The 20,505-nt window shown below is 49.6% G+C and overlaps 1 protein-coding gene across 1 annotated transcript in view; it reads left to right on the top strand.

The window, feature by feature from the left end:
- MAP4K1 (mitogen-activated protein kinase kinase kinase kinase 1) overlaps window positions 1-20,505 on the top strand; it is a 55,554-nt gene that overhangs the window by 29,614 nt on the left and 5,435 nt on the right. Inside the window, exons 14-26 of the mRNA XM_060257512.1 lie at window positions 347-405; window positions 1,784-1,848; window positions 1,981-2,025; window positions 4,956-4,998; window positions 5,780-5,948; window positions 7,949-8,025; window positions 8,469-8,553; window positions 9,667-9,743; window positions 10,719-10,779; window positions 14,915-15,020; window positions 15,639-15,700; window positions 16,334-16,437; window positions 19,872-20,046. Of these exons, the coding sequence (XP_060113495.1) occupies window positions 347-405; window positions 1,784-1,848; window positions 1,981-2,025; window positions 4,956-4,998; window positions 5,780-5,948; window positions 7,949-8,025; window positions 8,469-8,553; window positions 9,667-9,743; window positions 10,719-10,779; window positions 14,915-15,020; window positions 15,639-15,700; window positions 16,334-16,437; window positions 19,872-20,046 (1,128 nt within the window). The remainder of the gene's footprint in view (window positions 1-346; window positions 406-1,783; window positions 1,849-1,980; window positions 2,026-4,955; window positions 4,999-5,779; window positions 5,949-7,948; window positions 8,026-8,468; window positions 8,554-9,666; window positions 9,744-10,718; window positions 10,780-14,914; window positions 15,021-15,638; window positions 15,701-16,333; window positions 16,438-19,871; window positions 20,047-20,505) is intronic.

The following is a 20,505-nucleotide window of genomic DNA, read 5'->3' as shown; positions in this document are numbered from 1 at the left end:
GCTGCAAATTTGGTGCTTCTACCTCAAAAAACACCCCCCTCCCGACCCCCAAATACCTGTGGAACAATTCTCCATTTACCTATGGGAATCAGTCTCCATAGGGATTAATGGAGTGCCCTGCAGATATTCCCCCCCCCGCAGCTTTCTGAGGACCCTGAAGCGAGGGGAGGGCCTCCAAACCAGGGGATCCCCTGTCCACCACTTAGGATTGGCTCCACCCCCAAAGTCCCCAGATATTTCTTGAATTGGACTTGGCAACCCTATCTGGCGGGGGTGTGTGTGTCTCCATCCACCCTTCCACCCCAACGACTGCGTTCTAACTTTCCTTCCCCAAATCTTGTTGCAGCTCAACATTTTGCCCACAGCTCTAGCAGCAGACCAAGGCTGAATTCCCCAACGACAAAGGTACCTCTTGGCTTCTCTCTGTCCACATTGGCATTGCAGGGTTCCCAGTTCCAGTTTTAAAAAATTCCTGGAGATTTGGGGGTGGATTGCTTAACATAAGAGCCATATAGAATAAATGTCAGATGTTTGCGAGCCGCAAGACATGAATGTCAGATGTTTGAGAGCTGGAAGGAAGGAAGGAAGGAAGGAAGGAAGGAAGGAAGGAAGGAAGGAAGGAAGGAAGGGAGGGAGGGAGGGAGGGAGGGAGGGATAGGGGTGAGAGGTGGAAAAAACAACTTTAACTTTAAATGCATTCTCCAAGTTGCTAGCTGGCTTGGCTTGGAGAACTGATTTAAAGAGACAAATGCCTTCTCCATGCTGGTTGATGGAGTAGTGGAGACTTTGAGAACCACACAATATGTGTGAAAGAGCCACATGTGTCTCCTGAGCTGCAGTTTGGTCTCCTCTGCTATAGACTCTCACTAGGGAAATGTTTTTTTACCAGCCTGCAGACATTCTGATCTAGGAAGGACAGAGTATTATGGGATAATATGTTGTTGAAGGCTTTCACAGCCTGAGTCCATCGGTTGTTGTAAATTTTCCAAGCTGTGTGGCCATGGTCTTGGCATTTTGAGACCTGACATTTCACCAGTAACTGTGACTGGCATCCTCAAAGGTATAACCTAGAAAACTGGAGTTCTCTCTGGGTCATATTGAGAAGAAGATGGTAGGCAGGTCATTTATATCTACTCAGGCAGGTGGGGGAGGGCTGAGTCATCATCTTGTAATGGTTCTTGTGTCCCTGCAGCAAATTATTATGGAATAGCTGAAAAGAAATAGAAATTGAAAGGCATATGTACAAGACAAATAATTGTTGCGCGTTCCCCCAAGAAATCTTGGTAGAGCTGCCAAGACCCTGGTCTGGGTGGGGGTTCTCCCGCCCGGGAGATTCCCAACCCGCTAGTCCACACTGGCAGTACAAGTACCATAGAGTTTTTCCCTCCCAAAATGCTAGAACATCCGGGGAAACCATAGAGTTTTCCTGGAAACGCCTAGAGCGGCCGGCGTGTGACATCACTGGCACGATGACGTCACTTGCTGGTGACACCATCACGCGCACAAAACAAGTCCCCCACTGGAAGCTGGTGGGGGGGGGACTTGGCAACCCTAAATCTTGTGCATTGTAGTTTGGCGAGGACACTGAGAATTCTGCATTGGAGATCCCCATCTTTCCTCCCTCACTGCTCCCAGAGCTGAAGCTCCCATGGAATCCCCCCTTTCATCTGTGCATTTGGAAACCCAGTTTTGAGTGGGCATGTTGGCAAACCAACAGTGGGAGAGGGGCTGAAAATTGGTTTAAACATCACATGTGAGTTTGGCCTGTGTTTTCTGCCCACAGGAACTCCCCACAGATCCTGGCTACGGCACTGGCAGTCATCTCTACAACTCAGCATTTAGCACCAGGTACAGGAGGTTTATGGGCTGCTGGTTCACCCCACAGATTTTCAGACACTGCTTGGTCTGACCCCTTTTCTGGCCAATCATCTTCCATCATCATGTCACATGGTTTTCCTGTTGTTGTTTTTTAAAAAACAGGGACGACGCATCAGACTCCGACCACGATTACGATGATGTGGACGTGTAAGTGGCAGGTGCTTCCGCAAAACAGCCATCTCATGTTGGCTCCAGCTATGACCATGTGCCATGGGCTCTCTCTCTGGTTATGCCAAATGGCCTTGGATGGCCAGTGGCTAAGCACTGGGGCAAAACCAGCCTGAAAGGGACAGCTCTGGCAATCTCAGGTTGGACAACAGAAAGAGACTGGGAAAGAAGCTGCAGGAAGTTGAGAGTAGCCACTCATAGGGTTTTGAGAGGGTAGATGCTCATAGACACTCTGTTAGCTTGCTGCCAGTGCCAGATTAAACCCTGTGGAGGCCCCTAGGCAGTCAAAACCTCAGGGGGCCCCTTGCAAATTATATCTAGAGTCAGAGCCCTGCTGCAGCCTGCAGGCACCTTCTTGAAAGCCCCCTTTGACTGCAGAGGGAGAGGCAAACTTGGCAATGACACCAGCAGCAGCTGCACCAGGCAAGTCAGGCAAAGAGTGGCTCCGTTGCTGGCTGTGCGTGCAGGCTGGGAGGGCTGCAAGCAGGGAGGAAACGGGGAGGGGGGGGAGTCGGCCCAGGGCGCTAAAGGCTTGGGGGCCCATAGGTCAGTGCCTACTTGGCCTAATTGTTATTCTGGCCCTTCTTGCTGCCTGCTCAGCCTGTACAGTCATAAGGTACTGGTCTCCCAGAAGCCTCTAGAACTCTCATTTTCACAAGCATTGGAAAAAGTGCAGAAAAGGGCAACTAGATTTGGAACACTTTCCCTGTGAAGAAAGGTTAAAATGCTTGGGGCTCTTTAGCTTGGAGAAACGTCGACTGTGGGGTGACATGATAGAGGTTTACAAGATTATGCACGGGATGGAGAAAGTAGAGAAAGAAGTACTTTTCTCCCTTTCTCACAATACAAGAACTCGTGGGCATTCAATTAAATTGTTGAGCAGTCGGGTTAGAACGGGTAAAAGGAAGTACTTCTTCACCCAAAGGGTGATTAACACATGGAATTCACTGCCATAGGAGGTGGTGGCGGCGGCTACAAGCATAGCCAGCTTCAAGAGGGGATTGGATAAAAATATGGAGCAGAAATCCATCAATGGCTATTAGCCACAGCTTATTGTTGGAACTCTCTGTCTGGGGCAAGTGATGCTCTGTGTTCCTGATGGCACTGGGGTTTTTTTTGGCCACTGTGTGACAGAGTGTTGGCCTGGATGGGCCAGTGGCCTGATCCAACATGACTTCTCTTATGTTCTTATGTCTGGGGCAGTGATGCTATGTATTCTTGGTGCTTGGGGGGCCACAGTGGGAGGGCTTCTAGTGTCCTGGCCCCACTGATGGACCTCCTGAGGGCACCTGGGGTTTTTGGCCACTGTGTGACACAGAGTGTTGGACTGGATGGGCCACTGGCCTGATCCAACATGGCTTCTCTTATGTTCTTATGTGCAGAGTGTTGGACTGGATGGGCCAGTGGCCTGATCCAACATGACTTCTCTTATGTTCTTATGTCTGGGGCAGTGATGCTATGTATTCTTGGTGCTTGGGGGCCACAGTGGGAGGGCTTCTAGTGTCCTGGCCCCACTGATGGACCTCCTGAGGGCACCTGGGGTTTTTGGCCACTGTGTGACACAGAGTGTTGGACTGGATGGGCCACTGGCCTGATCCAACATGGCTTCTCTTATGTTCTTATGTGCAGAGTGTTGGACTGGATGGGCCAGTGGCCTGATCCAACATGACTTCTCTTATGTTCTTATGTCTGGGGCAGTGATGCTATGTATTCTTGGTGCTTGGGGGCCACAGTGGGAGGGCTTCTAGTGTCCTGGCCCCACTGATGGACCTCCTGAGGGCACCTGGGGTTTTTGGCCACTGTGTGACACAGAGTGTTGGACTGGATGGGCCACTGGCCTGATCCAACATGGCTTCTCTTATGTTCTTATGTACAGAGTGTTGGACTGGATGGACCACTGGCCTGATCCAACATGGCTTCTCTTATGTTCTTATGTGCAGAGTGTTGGACTGGATGGGCCAGTGGCCTGATCCAACATGACTTCTCTTATGTTCTTATGTCTGGGGCAGTGATGCTCTGTATTCTTGGTGCTTGGGGGGCCACAGGGAGGGCTTCTAGTGTCCTGGCCCCACTGGTGGACCTCCTGATGGCACCTGGTTTCTTTGGCCACTGTGTGACAGAGTGTTGGACTGGAGGGGCCATTGGCCTGATCCAGCAGGGCTTCTCTTATGTTCTTAGGATCCACCGGTTAGGATTCCCATTTGTTAGAGTTGCCAGATTCAGGTTGGGAAATGCCTGGAGATTTTTTTTGGGGGGTGGGGTGGGGGTGGAGCCTGAGGAAGGCAGGGTTTGGGGACGGGAGGGACATCCATGCCACAAAGTTCACCTTCCAAAGCAGCCATTTTCTCCAGGGAAACTGGCCTCTGTCTCTTGGCGATCAGTTGTAATGGGAGATCTCCATCCACCACCTGGAGGTTGGAAACTCTACACTGGTGGGCGGAGACTTGGGCCAAACAAGGCAGAGGAGTCATCCTGGGAAGAAAAATTAAGAAGACAAACAAGGCCTTGTCTACCATAGAGCTCCTGCCAATTCCTAGAGCTACCTTAGAGTGACAACAGTAGCTCTAGGAATTGCAAGGAACTCTATGGTCAGATCTTCCTGTATTTAACCAAGGCCTTGTTTTTCTTTTTAATTCTCTCCCACCCACAAGCCTTCCATCAGTTGCCAGGCGCTGCGACCCTAGGCACAGCCCAAAATCAAGTTGTCCTTAGAGGATTTCTCCAGGATCTGTTGCTGTTAGGGTTGGGTGCATGTATTCCCACACTGACTGCAGCCAGGCTGTCTTGCAATGCACATGTTGTGGGAAAGAGCCTGCCTTGGATTTGTAAATTTCACTGCAGTGATGCATCTTATGCTGGGGTGGGGAAGGAAAGACAACAGTGTGGCTTCTCCTCTGTTTACTTTTCAGTGTCACCTCATCTTCTGATCTCCCACCCCCGCTGCCCCCCAAGGTAAGTCTTCGGTGGTATCCAAATAACACACACACACACCCCTTTCTTGCACACACAAACACACCAAACAGAAGATGACCCTCTGGCAGTAGACTGGTTAGTGACGAGCCTTAGTCCTAAATCTAGCAATGATCTTCTGCTCTTATTGGCACAGATGCAAGGTACCTGTCTCCTTGTTTTCGTCCGAGACAGAGACACAAGTATAGGGTTGCCAATCCCCAGGTGGGGGCAGGGGATCTCCCAGTTTGGAGGCCCTCCCCCCGCTTCTAGGTCATCAGAAAGCGGGAGGAGGGGAGGGAAATGTCTGCTGGGAACTCTATTATTCCCTATGGAGACTTATTCCCATAGGAAATAATGGAGAATTGATTCGCAGGTAAGAGAGCTGTATGTTAAGGTAGAGGCACCAATTTTTCAGTGTAGCATCCAGTGTCTCTCTCCAAAACAGCCCCCAAGTTTCAAAAAGATTGGACCAGGGGGTCCAGTTCTATGAGCCCCCAAAGAAGGTGCCCCTATCCTTCATAATTTCCTATGAAAGGAAGGCATTTTTAAAAAGTGTGTGGTCCCTTTATATGTGATGGCCAGAACTCCCTTGGAGTTCAATTATGCTTGTCACACTCTTGCTCCTGGCTCCACCCCCAAAGTTCCCAGATATTTCTTTAATTGGACTTGGCAACCCTACACAAGTAGGCCCAAGCGCTGTCTGTCATTGCCCCTGATTTTGTACCTTCTTTTCATGTACCTTTAAACTGACCCTAGTCTCCCTCCACCTCTCTCTCGGCAGCCCAAGCTCTGGACCTCCTCAGAAGAACCAGTGGCCAACCAATCCCCTTTGCGGTGCTCAGCCAAATCCGGATCTTGGGGGAGGTGCTCTAGCGGGCCTGTGACGGGCCGGACCCCTCTACAAACAGTGCGGATGGGGGCTCAGGCCTCCCACCTTAGTGCCAGATCAGGTATGACATGCCTAAAAAAAAATTGACAGACAGATTTCAGCACCAGAAGCCGTCTGTGCTCAACAAATGAAGATGTTGTAGCAGAACAGTAGACCCGTGAATTCAACCAAAAACACTGAGGCGAGTTTGAAAGCTCTGAACCCCAAAATAAGATCTGGACCACCATATATCATACACCCTTACATTCAAGAGTCTCTGCTTGACTGAAAAGCTGGTTTGATTTTTTGCCCTTCACACCCCATAAGAACATAAGAGAAGCCATGTTGGATAAGGCCAATGGCCCATCCAGTCCAACACTGTGTCACACAGTGGCCAAAACAACCTAAGTGCCATCAGGAGGTCCACCAGTGGGGCCAGGACACTAGAAGCCCTCCCACTGTGCCCACCCCAAACACCCAGAATACAGAGCATCACTTGCCCCAGATAGAGTTCCAACAATACACTGTGGCTAAGACACACAGACACTGTTGCCAGGCTGTACCCCCAAACAATATTTGGACCATCCCAAATGACATGTCTCCATGCTCTGCAGATTGTCCCCTGCAAGAAGACATTCAGGGGTGGCTGATACAAACACTGGTTCCGGCACCACAAGCTTCTATTAGGAGCACCACAAGGAGGCCTGTATTCCAACGGAAAGTTGAATAAGTTGCTGGTTTGCCTTTTTGCTCTCTGCATCCCAAAACAAAATAAGGACCACCACATTACATACACCTTGGTTGACCCAAGGCCATTCCAGTAGCTGCAAGTGGAGGAGTGGGAAATCAAACCCAGTTCTCCCAGACAAGAGTCTGCCCTTTCAAGGACAACCTCTGCTAGAGCTACGGCCGACCCAAGGCCATTCCAGCAGGTGCAAGTGGAGGAGTGGGGAATCAAACCCGGTTCTCCCAGATAAGTGTCATCTCAAAACCATCCTCACCCCCCCCTTCCACCCCCGGTCAGTGGAAAAATTTTCACAAAAAAGGTCCCTGGTGCCAAAAAGATTGGGGACCACTGTTCTAGGGCACATGTGCTGGTTCTTAGTCCAAAATGCAGTTCTCGTGCGAGCTGCTGTTAATTCAAGTAATGTGAGTGTCCAGGACCGGTGCTAGGGGTTCTGCTGGCAGATCCCCGCGTCGTGCCGCCCCCAGCTCCCTTTTGGAATATTTTTTTTGTGCGTGTGGCACAATGATGTCACTAAGTGACATCATCAGGCAGGGCGGTGTGGGGAAGAGAGCGATGGGCAGCGCACAAGAGTGCTGCTGCGCCGTCACTTTCCCCTGCACCGAAAGCGGCCGCCTTGCTCTTTGGAAGCTTCCTTGGGAGCCTCCGTATAGCGTGGTGTTTTAGCGGCGCCCGGCCGCTTTTGGGTTGAAAGTGGCCAAGCCGCACCTTCATGGGAAGGCCTCCAAGGAGCACGGCGGCCGAGCGGCGAGAGTAAGGGGAGTGGCGCCCCCAGGCGGGGTGGCGCCCTAGGCAGTCGCCTACCCTGCCTACTCCCATGTGCTGGCCCTGTGAGCGTCCTGGGGGCACCCTGCTTTGGAGCAGCTGGCACGAGAACCGCTCTTTGGACCAGGAACCAGCACATGTCCCCTAGAACAGGGGTGGCCAACGGTAGCTCTCCAGATGTTTTTTTGCCTACAACTCCCATCAGCCCCAGCCATTGGCTATGCTGGCTGGGGCTGATGGGAGTTGTAGGCAAAAAAAACATCTGGAGAGCTACCGTTGGCCACCCCTGCCCTAGAAGAAGAGAGTTCCCCAAACATGGGGGTTTGATATGTGGTGGGCCAGGCTATTATGGGGTCCAGAGCTTTCAAACTGTCCTCAGTGTTTTTGGTTGAATTCATGAATAAGTCATGAATATGGAACTGGGAATAAGGAACCCACTTCAGCCTCCTTGGAGGAAGGCCCCTTGCTTCAGGCTGTCCTAGGTCACCCCCCGGCACGTCTTGTGGGGTGGTTGGGCCTTCCTGGGTCTCAGAAGGCATGGCAGAGACTGATTCTCATTTTGTCCCTTGCAGTCCCTGAGTTGCGACCGGTTCGCCAGAAGGAAGAGCCCCCCCTCCTGCCCCCCAAACCAAGGAGAAAACCGAAAGCAGTGAGTGCCTTCATCTCTTTTCCTTGAGTGTCTGGCCAAGGAGTACACTTCTTTTATTTTTCTCCGGAATTAAAACTGGGATGAATCTCCCTCTTGTAGTCCCAAAATGTTTTGTTTCTAAAGTATTAAGAGAGAATGATTTAGATTTGTGCCTCTGCATGAACTGCTGTTCTGCATGAGCTTGTAGATTGGGAGGAACAGTGACTCATTCAGAGCTCCAGCAAGCAGCCTCCTTTGGCCAGTCCTGCTGCCTTGGTGCCCCAGAGATATCTGATGGCAGAGAAGTGATAGGCTTACCTTCCAGAGGGGAAGCTTGGTTAGGAGAAAGCATGAGTAGAACGGGGAATCATGGAGAGACACTGCAGGCAAAGAGGAGTGCTTTGAACGTACAGGAGCTTTTAATTTGTTTCAGTTGGGAAATGCTGATTGCTCTCTCTTTCCAGGACAGGACGCTCTTCAGGAAAGTCTTTAACGAGTGTCCTTTGCATGTCACCTCAGCTACTTCTTGGGTCCACCCCGACACGAAAGGTTGGTGGGGGGAAAGAGAACCCAGAGGGAACAGGGTAATCTAGCTCATGCCTCTCTCTTTCAGCCCTCTTGCTGGCTGCTTCTCACATTTCATAGGCGTGTCAAGGTTCTAGTCTTCATTTCACTGCCCTCTGCTGTTTCTCTATCTTTGTTCTCTCTGGCGTGAGTTCTCCTTCACATTTGCGCAGCCATTTCTTCTTCACCTCTTGCTCATCTGCATTTGCCCCAAAACCTCTTGCATTCCTACAGCCCATTTCCCCGTGCTACAATCCCCATGCTGCTGTGCTCAGTGTTTGTGAAAACGAGAGGGGTGTGGCCAGTTGAGGGGAGTGGGTGGGGGGCATGTAGATCTGGGGTCTCTGCGCTGTCTTGTTAGCCCACACTAGGGTTGGCCAAACTTGCTTAATGGAAGAGCCACATAGAATAAATGTCAGATGTCTGAGAGCCGCAAGACATGAACATCAGATGTTTATATGAACATGTGAAGCTGCCTTCTACTGAATCAGACCCTGGGTCCATCAAAGTCAGTACTGTCTACTCAGACTGGCAGCAGCTCTCCAGAGTCTCAAACTGAGGGTTTTCACGTCTATTTGCCTGGACCCTTTTTAGTTGGAGATGCCAGGGATTGAACCTGGGACCTTCTGCTTACCAAGCAGATGCTTTACCACTGAGCCACCGTCCCTACCCCTAAGACCTGGAAGGAAGGAAGGAAGGCAGGCAGGCAGGCAGGCAAATAGATGGGAGGGGAAGGGGAAAGAAAGCAGCTTTAAATTCATTTTCCAAGCTGCCAGCTGGCTTGGCAAATTGATTTAAAGAGAGAAATGCCTTCTCCAAGTCAACTGGTGGGGTAGTGGCGGCTTTGAGAGTCACACAATATGTGTGAAAGAGCCACATGTGGCTCCTGAGCCACAGTTTGGCCACCCCAGGCCCAAGCCCCACATAGTGTGATTTCTTTGGGTTCCAGATTTGAATCCTTCTGAATCTTGGCTTTGGGAAGACCAAATTTGAGTCTACAATAGAAAGGGGGGGGAGCCTCAATAAGAGTGCAGATCTATCGTAATTACTCAAGTGTGTCATTTTCTACCTTTCTGTCCCCTTCCCTGTGCTCTATAGAGCCACATTTAATCCTGAGCGCTGAAGAGGGAATATTTGCCTTGAACCAGAGTGATCCAGAGCCAACCCTGGAGCTGGTAAGAGAGATGGGGTACTGGGGTGGGAGGAGAAGGGACCAGGAGGACACTGTGGGGGAACCAAAGGGGCAGCTAGCCGATTCTGAGGGTAGTGGCCCAATAAACTAGATTTTAAAATATAAGAAGTTTTGTCCTGGCTTACTTACCCTTTGAAGAGCCCTGTGGTGCAGAGTGGTAAAGCTGCAGTACTGCAGTCCAAAGCTCTGCTCACAACCTGAGTTCAATCTCAGCGGAAGCTGGGTTCAGGTAGCCGGCTCCAGGTTTACCCATCCTTCCGAGGTCGGTAAAATGAGTATCCAGCTTGCTGGAGGGAAAATGTGGAAGACTGGGGAAGGCAATGGCAAACCACCCCGTAAAAAGTCTGCCGTGAAAACTTTGTGAAAGCAACGTCACCCCAAAGTCGAAAACGACTGGTGCTTGCACAGGGGACTACCTTTACCTTTTACTTACCCTTTGCAGCCTTTAACCACCCCATCAAGGTGAGCTCTTAGATGAGACTGACAGTGCTTATGCTTGGGTTGCCAACCTCCAGGTGGGGCCTGGAGATCTCATGGAATTACAGCTGACCAGACAACAGAGATCAGTTTTTCTGGAGAAAATGGCAGCTCCAAAGGGCAAACTCTATAGTATACCATAGATTCTAGGTGAAATCCCATATTTCCTCTTCCATAAGCACTGCTCCCAAATATCCAGTAATTTTCCAACCCAGAGTTGGCAACCCCACTTATATGCACGGACTCTAATCTGGGAGAACTGGGTTTGATTCCCCACTCCTCCACTTGCAGCTGCTGGAACGGCCTTGGGTCAGCCATAGCTTTTACAGGAGTTGTCCTTGAAAGGGCAGCTTCTTTGAGAGTTCTCTCAGCCCCACCTACATCACAGGATGTCTGTTGTGGGGGAGGAAGGTAAAGGAGATTGTAAACCACTCAGATTCAGAGTAAGAGCAGGGTATAAATCCAATATCTTCTTCTTCAGCTCTATCACAGCCGCACGACTTGGGTGTACAGCATTGAGAATGTCCTCATGTCCCTTTCAGGTGAGTTGGTCAAAGCATGGGGGGGTGGAGGAAAGAGGGGCACAGATAAGATCATGGGAAGTAAAGATGAGGTTGAAGCTTCAGGAACTCCTGTGTGTGCGGGGAGACTGGCAAAGCATCAAGGTAAAAAAAACAGTGGACTTCTGTGGAGGCATATTAATTTTGATACCAACCTGTTGATTTTTTAAAAATAAAATAAATTAGCTTTATTAAATTTGGGATTGGAATTACACGGACAACAGTCATTACGAGCTTCAAGGGGGGATTGGATAAGCATATGGAGCAGAGGCCCATCAGCAGCTATTAGCCACAGCGTATTGTTGGAACTCTCTGTCTGGGGCAAGTGATGCTCTGTATTCTTGGTGCTTGGGGGGGGCACAGTTGGAGGGCTTCTACTGTCCTGGCCCCACTGATGGATTTCCTGATGGCCACGGTGTGACACAGAGTGTTGGACTGGATGGGCCATTGGCCTGATCCTGTATGGCTTCTCCTATGTTCTTAAAGGTAAAGGTAGTCCCCTGTGCAAGCACCAGTCATTTCCGACTCTGGGGTGACGTTGCTTTCACAACATTTTCACGGCAGACTTTTTTACGGGGTGGTTTGCCCTTGCCTTCCCCAGTCATCTACACATTCCCCCCAGCAAGCCGAGTACTCATTTTACCGACCTCGGAAGGATGGAAGACTGAGTCAACCTGGAGCCGGCTACCCGAACCCAGCTTCTGCTGGGATCGAACTTAGGTCATGAGCAGAGTTCAGACGGCAGTACTGCAGCTTAACCACTCTGCGCCACGGGGCTCTTATGTTCTTAATACACATTAAATTAGCTTATGGAGAGTTACAGGGGTAAAAAAGTATCACTCCAAATGTATTTGCCCTGTTGAACATATGAAGCTGCGTTATACTGAATCAGACCCTGGGTCCATCAAAGTCAGTATTGTCTTCTCAGACTGGCAGCGGCTCTCCAGGGTCTCAAGCTGAGGTTTTTCACACCTATTTGCCTGGACCCTTTTTTGGAGATGCCGGGGATTGAACCTGGGACCTTCTGCTTCCCAAGCAAATGCTCTACCACTGAGCCACCGTCCCTCCCTGTTGTTTTTTGCTGTCAAGTTGCAACCCATTTATGGTGACTTCATAGGGTTTTCAAGGCAGGTGACAAACAGAGGTGGTTTGCCATTGCCTGCCTTTGTGTAGCGACCCTGGACTTCTTTGGTGGTTTCCCATACAAGCCCTAACCAGGGCTGATCCTGCATAGCTTTTGAGAGCTAATGAGATCAGACTAGCCTGGGCCAACCAGATTAAGGCAAGAGACAAAGAGATGGTTTGGCATTGCCCATCTCTGCATAGCAACCTTGGAATTCCTTGGTGGTCTCCCATCTAAATACCAACCGGGCCTAACCCTGCTTAACTTTCTGAGACCAGACACTAGCTAGCTAGCCTGGGCCATCCAAATCAGAGCTTGATACCAACAGACATTAGGGAACAGATAAGAGAGCCCCGTGGCGTAGAGTGGTAAAGCTGCAGTACTGCAGTCCTAAGCTTTGCTCATGACCTGAGTTCGATCCCGGCAGAAGCTGGGTTTTCAGGTAGCCAGCTCGAGGCTGACTCAGCCTTCCATCCTTCCAAGGTCGGACAAATGAGGACCCAGCTTGCTGAGGGGGGAAAGTGTAGATGACTGGGGAAGGCAATGGGAAACCACCCCGTAAAAAGTCTGCCATGGAAACGTGAAAGCAACGTCACGCCAGAGTTGGAAACGACTGGTGCTTGCACAGGGGACTCCCTTTACCTTTTTAAGAGAGAACTAAGGAACAACTTTAAGAGCCAAGCTGAAGATTCATCAATCCCAAATCTGCCTTTAACGGCTTGGAAGCCTCTCTCCAAGACTGGAGCTGTTTTTCCCAGCTGAGAACCATTAAATTAGAAGGTGGAAAAGATTCCTTAGGCGAAGCAGAAGCTGGGCACCTGTGCTAGAGCCCTTCTCAAAATGGAATTGTCAAATGACTGTGGGGGGGAACCTTTCCCAACTGGCTCGCTCCTATACCTGTAAGAGCAATCTATCTACAGAAATTGGATTGTGAATTGGATTTCACAGCCTCTTCTTCTACAGATGTTTGGAGCAGAAGCTGCTGTTGAGACCACAGGAGTGCAGGCCATTCATTTAGAGTGAGAAAGTTTAAAAATTGTATATGGATGTGTTGTACTGCATATAAATGTATTACAGCGTTCAGCTGATTGAGATCAGCTTTGAAATGAATGTATAAGGAACTGGATTTGGGACAAAATATTTTTCTACTTTTTATTGTGTGAGATAGAAGGGATCTCTATTAAATCCTGCTGTATTAAATGATGAAATGCGTCACACAGAATGTGTAGTCACGATGAAATTACTAATACAATTGCAAAATAATTCAGGGATAACATTTGAAATTTAAAATGTCTGGATGACAGGGATACAGTGAAAGAATGAAGGCAATAGTCTGACTCAGCAAAAAGGGTCAGATTAAGAACATAAGAGAAGCCATGTTGGATCAGGCCAGTGGCCCATCCAGTCCAACACTCTGTGTGACCAAAAAAACCAGGCGCCATCAGGAGGTCCATCAGTGGGGCCAGGACACTAGAAGTCCTCCCACTGTGGGCCCCTCCCCCCCAAGCACCATCACTGCCCCAGACAGAGAGTTCCAACAATACACCGTGGCTAATAGCCATTGATGAACCTCTGCTCCATACATTCATCCAATCCCCTCTTGAAGCTGGCTATGCTTGCAGCTGCCACCATTTCCTGTGGCAGTGAATTCCATGTGTTAATCACCCTTCGGGTGAATAAGTACTTCCTTTTATCAGTTCTAACCTGACTGCTCAGCAATTTCATTGAATGTCCACAAGTTCTCATATTGTGAGAAAGGGAGAAAAGGACTTCTTTCTCAACCTTCTCTATCCCATGCATAATCTTATAAAACTTTCACCCTCAAGACCTCCCTTCCGAATAAAACAGATGACAAATAAAAGATCTATGGGATGGTGATTACCGTAGCACACCAATGGGCATTACGGTGTCTTTTAAACATGGCCATCTGTTGTAAACATTTTCAAATAATGGCAAAACAGTGATGCGGTTATAACTAAAATCAGTCTGAAGGAAAAGTTAGTTAGTTAGTTTTTATTCTTATATCCCGCCCTCCCCCGCCAAAGGCGGGCTCAGGGCGGCTCACAGACATGGCGTGCCATGATTTAGTTAAAACAAATAAACAATGATTTAAGTACGGTTCAATTACATAAATTAGTTAAAATAAATAAAACAGGTGCTATATCTACTGTCAATCACAGTTATACATACTGTCATACAGTCAGTTTCAGTTGTGCATAAGATGGTTAAGGTTACAACAGTTTAATCAATTTGGTCCGGTCCTGATTTAAATGCGAGCTGGAAGAGAAAGGTTTTGCAAGCCCTGCGGAACTGATTCAAGTCCCGCAGGGCTCGCACCATCTCTGGGAGTTGGTTCCACCAACGAGGGGCCATTGCTGAAAAGGCTTGCTCCCGAGTTGTCTTCAGTCTAGCCTCTCTTGGCCCAGGGATTTGTAAGAGGTTTTGGGAGCTAGATCTTAGTGCTCTCCGGGGAATATATAGGGAGAGACGGTCCCTGAGGTAGGCAGGTCCTCGACCATATAGGGCTTTAAAGGTAATAACCAGCACCTTATAGCGAACACGGTAGACGACCGGCAGCATACTATTTTCTTATTCATAGAGGCTCTGACAGTGCTCCACAGTGGTCATCGCTCCCCACAGACTCTTACCTAGGTAACACCCCCCCCCCCCCCAAGGGTCTCCAGTGGCAGAGGGTGGGAAGCTTTTGGTTTGTCCACTTCCTTTGTCTACCACTAGGGCTCCTTGCTGAATGTAACTATCAGATTCCAGCAAAATGTTCTCAGCTGCCCTGGCCTGGGCATTTTATTTAGTTATTTGATTTGATTTTTAGCCCGCCTTTTCCGTAGAACAGGCTCAGAGCAGGTTACATCATAAAAAACAATCAACAGTAAAAAAAATAATTTAAATATAATTTAAAATTGAATTAAAAACGTCTCCCTTAAAATTAAAGCTGCTTTCTTTTCCACCTCTCCCTTTGCTTTGCTTTCCCTCCAGGCAAATCCCCCCAGCTCTTCTCTCACAATTTACTGGGTTTGTATGAGCAGAGCAAAAGAGAACAGCGCCCCACAGTGGTCATCGCTCCTCACAGACTCTTACCTAGGTAACACCCCCCCCCCCCAGAAGGGTCTCCAGTGGCAGAGGGTGGGAGGCTTTTTTCTTTGTCTACCACTAGGGCTCCTTGCTGAATGTCACTATCTGCTGTATTTCAACCAACTTAAGGAGAGGGAGGTCTAGGGGGTGGAGGTTTTCTCTATCCCATAATCAGGTTCAAGTTAGCTCTTTACTATCCTTTTTTCGTTTTGTTTTTTTACTATCTCTTTACTATCCCAAACAGATTCTGAAAGGGATGCAAAAAGAACAGAGGGACTGGGCTCTCTGGTTCCCTTTCTTACACCTCCTTGCCCTGCCCTCCTGCAGCTTCAGTCTTGCAGAGATTTAAAGACACACACACGCCTTCCAAAACAGAAGCAGTTTGCAAGCTTCTAACCCAGCCTGAGATCTAAAGGCACATCATAGCTGTTGGGGCGGGGCTTTCCCCTGCTGGCAAGCAGTGGGGAGGAGTCTGCATTACCAGGGGATCCCCTGCCTGGATCTGGGGACTGGCAAGCCTAGCTTACTTGCGGGAGGGGGGTGGGGATTAGAGGGAACATTGCCGACTCCCTCTCCCCTGCTGCAAGTCTTCCCAACAATCTGTCTGCTCATCTTTCCCCCCTCCCAGCAGGAAAAATGTCACCACTACCAAGATTCCAGACACCAAAGGATGCCGGAAGTGTTGTGTTGGTGAGTGTAAACCCAGCTCTTTCCCATGGGGAGGAAGGGCCACTGTCCCCTCCCTTCACCGTTTACATGCAAAGTTTGACATCCTACTGTGTACGAAAAGAGGCTTGAACCCCCAAAGAAGCAGCAGTAGACCCTGCATCTCCCTTGTAGCCAGGGGTCATCTTGTAGGAAAATAGGTGGTGGAGCTCATTAGTATAACTCATTAGCATATGCCGCCCCCAGCCAAAAGCAACCCAATGCAAGGAAGGAGAGCCCTGGGCAAGTGAGACCTGCTTGGGCTGGCTAGAGATCCTGCCAGCCCAAGCAGACCTCGCTCGCCAGGGGCTCTCCTGGGCCACCCCCTCCCCCAGTCAAAAGGCCAGCAAGCCACCCACCACACAAAATCGCATAAGGAGTGCAGAAAGGGTGGCGCGGGCTTCTCCAGGGGTGAATGAGGGCTGCTGGGGGTGTGGCAAAGCCCCTCTCCTAAGCCAGGAAGTGTTATGCAGCTGCACCCACTATTCAGTGGACAAGGTAGATGGGGAGGAAGAGGGGGAACCCTCAGAAAGGTTCAGGAGCTGTGCTCCTGTGAGCTCCTGCTGAATCTGAGGCCTGCTTGTAGCTAACTCTGGGCACCTCCCGTTTCCCTTGCAGCCAGGAATGAGCTGACCGGTAGTCACTACCTGTGCGGGGCACTGGAGACAGGGGTGGTCCTACTGCAGTGGTATGAACCCATGCAGAAGTTCATGCTGGTCAAGGTAAGGCCCTGCAGCAGCAGGAGGGAGGGGAAACGGAACTCGGTCAGAGAGACAACAGGCAGCCTCCTTTTACAGAGTAGTTTCTGCTGTGTCTGGTCTGGTCGTGTTCAGTGCTCAAAGACAGGAAAATCAACCCACATTCCCAGCAGAGGCTGGGTTGGGCTGCTTTGGGCTCATGGGAGTTTTTCTAGGTTAATTTATTTGACAATGAGGAATGATACATTAGTCTGGAGATATCTGCCCTGAACTGCTTCAGGAATGGTTCAGAATTGCCGTGGAGAATCTTGCAGTGACATTTATTGCAGTTTCTCCTGGATGCAGGGGTGGAATTCCAGCAGGAGCTGCTTTGCATATTAGGCCACACCCCACTGATGTAGCCAATCCTCCAAGAGCTTACAAAAAAGAGCCTTGTAAGCTCTTGGAGGATTGGCTACATTAGGTGCGTGTGGCTTAATATGCAAAGCAGCTCCTGCTGGAATTCCACCCCTGCCTGGATGTTGGCTTCAAGAGAAGAATGCAAACGTTTCTATAATATAGTGCAGGGGTGGCCAGCGGTAGCTCTCCAGATGGTTTTTTGCCTACAACTCCCATTAGCCCCAGACAGCATGGCCAATGGCTGGGGCTGATGGGAATTGTAGGCAAAAAATCCCTACCGTTGGCCACCCCTGATATAGTGGGTTCTTAGGCATTGAAGAGGCAAGGTGGTAGTGATAACAAGCTCTTTATTGAGTACAGCATGGTGGTGGTTGCACTAACTGAACTGAGAACTGGGGGCCAAACTTATACACATCTCTGGTTCCCGCGCAAGGACGTTATTGGGTCATTCAAACCGGTGGGGGCTTGTGATTGGTCCAGGGCAGTAGGTATTTGAATCCGGCTGTCCATTATTCCCAAGCCCCCAAGCTCAGTGCATATGGCTCTAATGAGCCAGGCAGGAACACCCAAGTCTTCAATTGAGTCTGTATACAGCAAGATAACCTTGATTCACATACATAACAGTTTCTGAAAGAGGCAGGGAGTGCAGAGTTTTTGAAAATAGTCTCTGCAGCCCAGTAGTCCAGGGCCTTTTTGTGTAGCAGGAACTTCTTTGCATATTAGGCCACACACACCCCCTGATGTAGCCAATCCTCCTGGAGCTTACAGTAGGCCCTGTACTAACAGCCCTGTAAGCTCTTGGAGGATTGGCAACATCAGGGGTATGTGGGCTAATATGAAGAAGACGACGACATTGGATTTATATTCCACCCTGCACTCAAGAGTCTCAGAGCAGCTCACAATCTCCTTTATCTCCCTCTCCCACAACAGACACCCTGTGAGGTGGGTGGGACTGAGAGTACTCTCACAGCAGCTGCCCTTTCAAGGACAACCTCTGCCAGAGCTATGGCTGACCCAAGGCCATTCAAGCAGGTGCAAGTGGAGGTGTGGGGAATCAAACCTGGTTCTCCCTGATAAGAGTCCGCACACTTAACCACTACACCAAACTGAGTGGGGCTGAGAGAGCTCTGACAGAAGCTGCCCTTTCAAGGACAACCTCTGCCAGAGCTATGGCTGACCCAAGGCCATTCCGGCAGGTGCAAGTGGAGGAGTGGGGAATCAAACCTGGTTCTTCCAGACAAGAGTCCGCACTACACCACTACACCAAACTGAGTGGGGCTGAGAGAGCTCTGACAGAAGCTGCCCTTTCAAGGACAACCTCTGCCAGAGCTATGGCTGACCCAAGGCCATTCCAGCAGGTGCAAATGGAGGAGTGGGGAATCAAACTTGGTTCTCCCAGATATGAGTCCACACACTTAACCACTACACCAAACTGAGTGGGGCTGAGGGAGCTCTGACAGAAGCTGCCCTTTCAAGGACAACCTCTGCCAGAGCTATGGCTGACCCAAGGCCATTCCAGCAGGTGCAAGTGGAGGAGTGGGGAATCAAACCTGGTTCTCCCAGATAAGAGCCCGCACACTTAACCACTACACCAAACTGAGTGGGGCTGAGGGAGCTCTGACAGAAGCTGCCCTTTCAAGGACAACCTCTGCCAGAGCTACGGCTAACCCAAGGCCATTCCAGCAGGTGCAAGTGGAGGAGGGGGGAATCAAACCCGGTTCTCCCAGATAAGAGTCCGCACACTTAGCCACTACACCAAACTACAAAGGAGTTCCTGCTTTAAAAAAAAAGAAGAAAGCTCAGCAGTAGGCTATTGGCCAGCCTAATTACAAAGGCAGAGGGAGGTGTTGTTGCTGATGGAAATTGCTGTCAAGTTGCAGCGGACTTAGTATGTCAACCCCTCATGGAATTTTCAAGGTGAGAGACGTTCAGAAGTGGTTTGTCGTCTTTGGCTGCCTCCGCATAGCAACCCCGGACTTCTTTGGTGGCCTCCCATCCAAGTACCGACCGAGGTCTCGGAAGCTAAGCAGGGTCAGTATTTGGAAGGGCGACTTCTAAGGAATACCAGGGGTGTGACGTAGGGGCAGACAAGGGCAAACCACCTACCCATGCATGAGGAGACTGCGCTACAACGCTATCCACAGAAGCGCATGCTCACAGCCAATGACTGCAAAAAGTACCTTGTATTCTTAGAAAAATCGAATAAAGTGCTTATAAGTGCTTCAAAACAATACATTCGTAATACTGTAAAGACGGTCACAATTCACAACATGCAGACTCGAACAAGTAGCCATGAATCATGTTAACATATAAGCCAAAGCTTCAAAATTGTCCCATATCCCAACAGCAGACCGGTGTCCATACCATTTCCCAGCAAGCTTCATCAGGCGCATATAAAATGTTGAGATAGTGATACAATCACAGATTCGTTTCGAGTCATGCACAGATGCTGGCGTCACCCCGAACGCTCAGCCCAACTCGCTGGGAAACGGCGTGGACACCAGTCCGCTGTTGCGCTTTCTCACCGAACTCTTTGGATTGGACCTTACAACATTACTGAGCTTAAGAAGCATATGGATAAGCATATAGGACAATGTTGAAGCTTTGGCTTATATGTGAACGTGATATATGACTAGTTGTTCGGGTCTGCACGTTATGAATCGTGACTGTCTGTACAGCATTACAAATGTATTATTTTGAAGCACTTATAAGCACTTTATTTCATTTTGCTAAGAATACAAAATATTTTTTTGCAGTAATTGGCCGTGGGTGTGCACTTTCGTGGTTAGCTTAAAAACAAGTCTAGCTCGCCACCTAGTGGCCCACAATGCTGAAAGAGCTAGAACCTTTGGCAGCAGTTTGGCCACCCCTGGTCTAGACCCCTCACCCCCAGACCTGTAATATGCAGAGAATGATCCTGACCCACCTTCCAAGGCTTCTGCATAGACCAGGAAAATACACTGAACTTGCACTGAGCCCTTGGAAACACAAGGCACAGACTTGTGATCCCGGCCGTCACTGACGGGGAATAACATCCGCCTTCTTCCCTCTCCTGCCAGTATTTCGACTTCCCCCTGCCCTCCCCGCTGCCTGTTTTCGAGATGCTGGTGACCCCCCAAGAGGAATACCCGGTGATCTGCATCGGAGTGAGCAAGGGAGCGCCCAGGCAAGCGGTGGAGTTCCACGTCATCAACCTCAATTCGCTCACCTCTTGGTTCATCGAGGATGACTCCGGTAGGGGCGGCCAAAGTGCCTGAGTGTGTGGGCAGCCACACCTGAGCCCAGCCCTGGGGAGGGGGCATTCTCCAACTTAACCTGCCCCCCCCCCCCAACTTACCAGCTGCAGGTTGGGAAATGCCTGGAAATGCAGGGGAGGTTACTAGCTGCCAAGACCATGGAGGAACAACTGTAAGGATAGTCACCAAACCCCTCTTCGTGCAAACACAATATTCAAAATTTAACAATGATTAGTGTTTATGAACAAATCCAAGCAGTAATAAATTCCAGTAATATACATGATAATGCAATATACAAGAAATCATACAGGAAAAAATAAGTAAGGTTAGTGCCGAAATTCAACTGCTCCTCTTCATTGCGTATCATTTCTCCTGCCTTGCTGTATTGTATTTATAATTCATCTTGGAACATTTCTGCAAATTACCTTCATGTCAGTTTCTGAAAATGTTCTCAGAA

This window comes from Heteronotia binoei, chromosome 17 (genome assembly GCF_032191835.1).
Source record: "Heteronotia binoei isolate CCM8104 ecotype False Entrance Well chromosome 17, APGP_CSIRO_Hbin_v1, whole genome shotgun sequence".
NCBI classification, from domain to species: Eukaryota; Metazoa; Chordata; class Lepidosauria; order Squamata; family Gekkonidae; genus Heteronotia; species Heteronotia binoei.
Note: the sequence above shows the minus strand (reverse complement) of the source record. Positions and strands in the feature narration are given on the sequence as shown.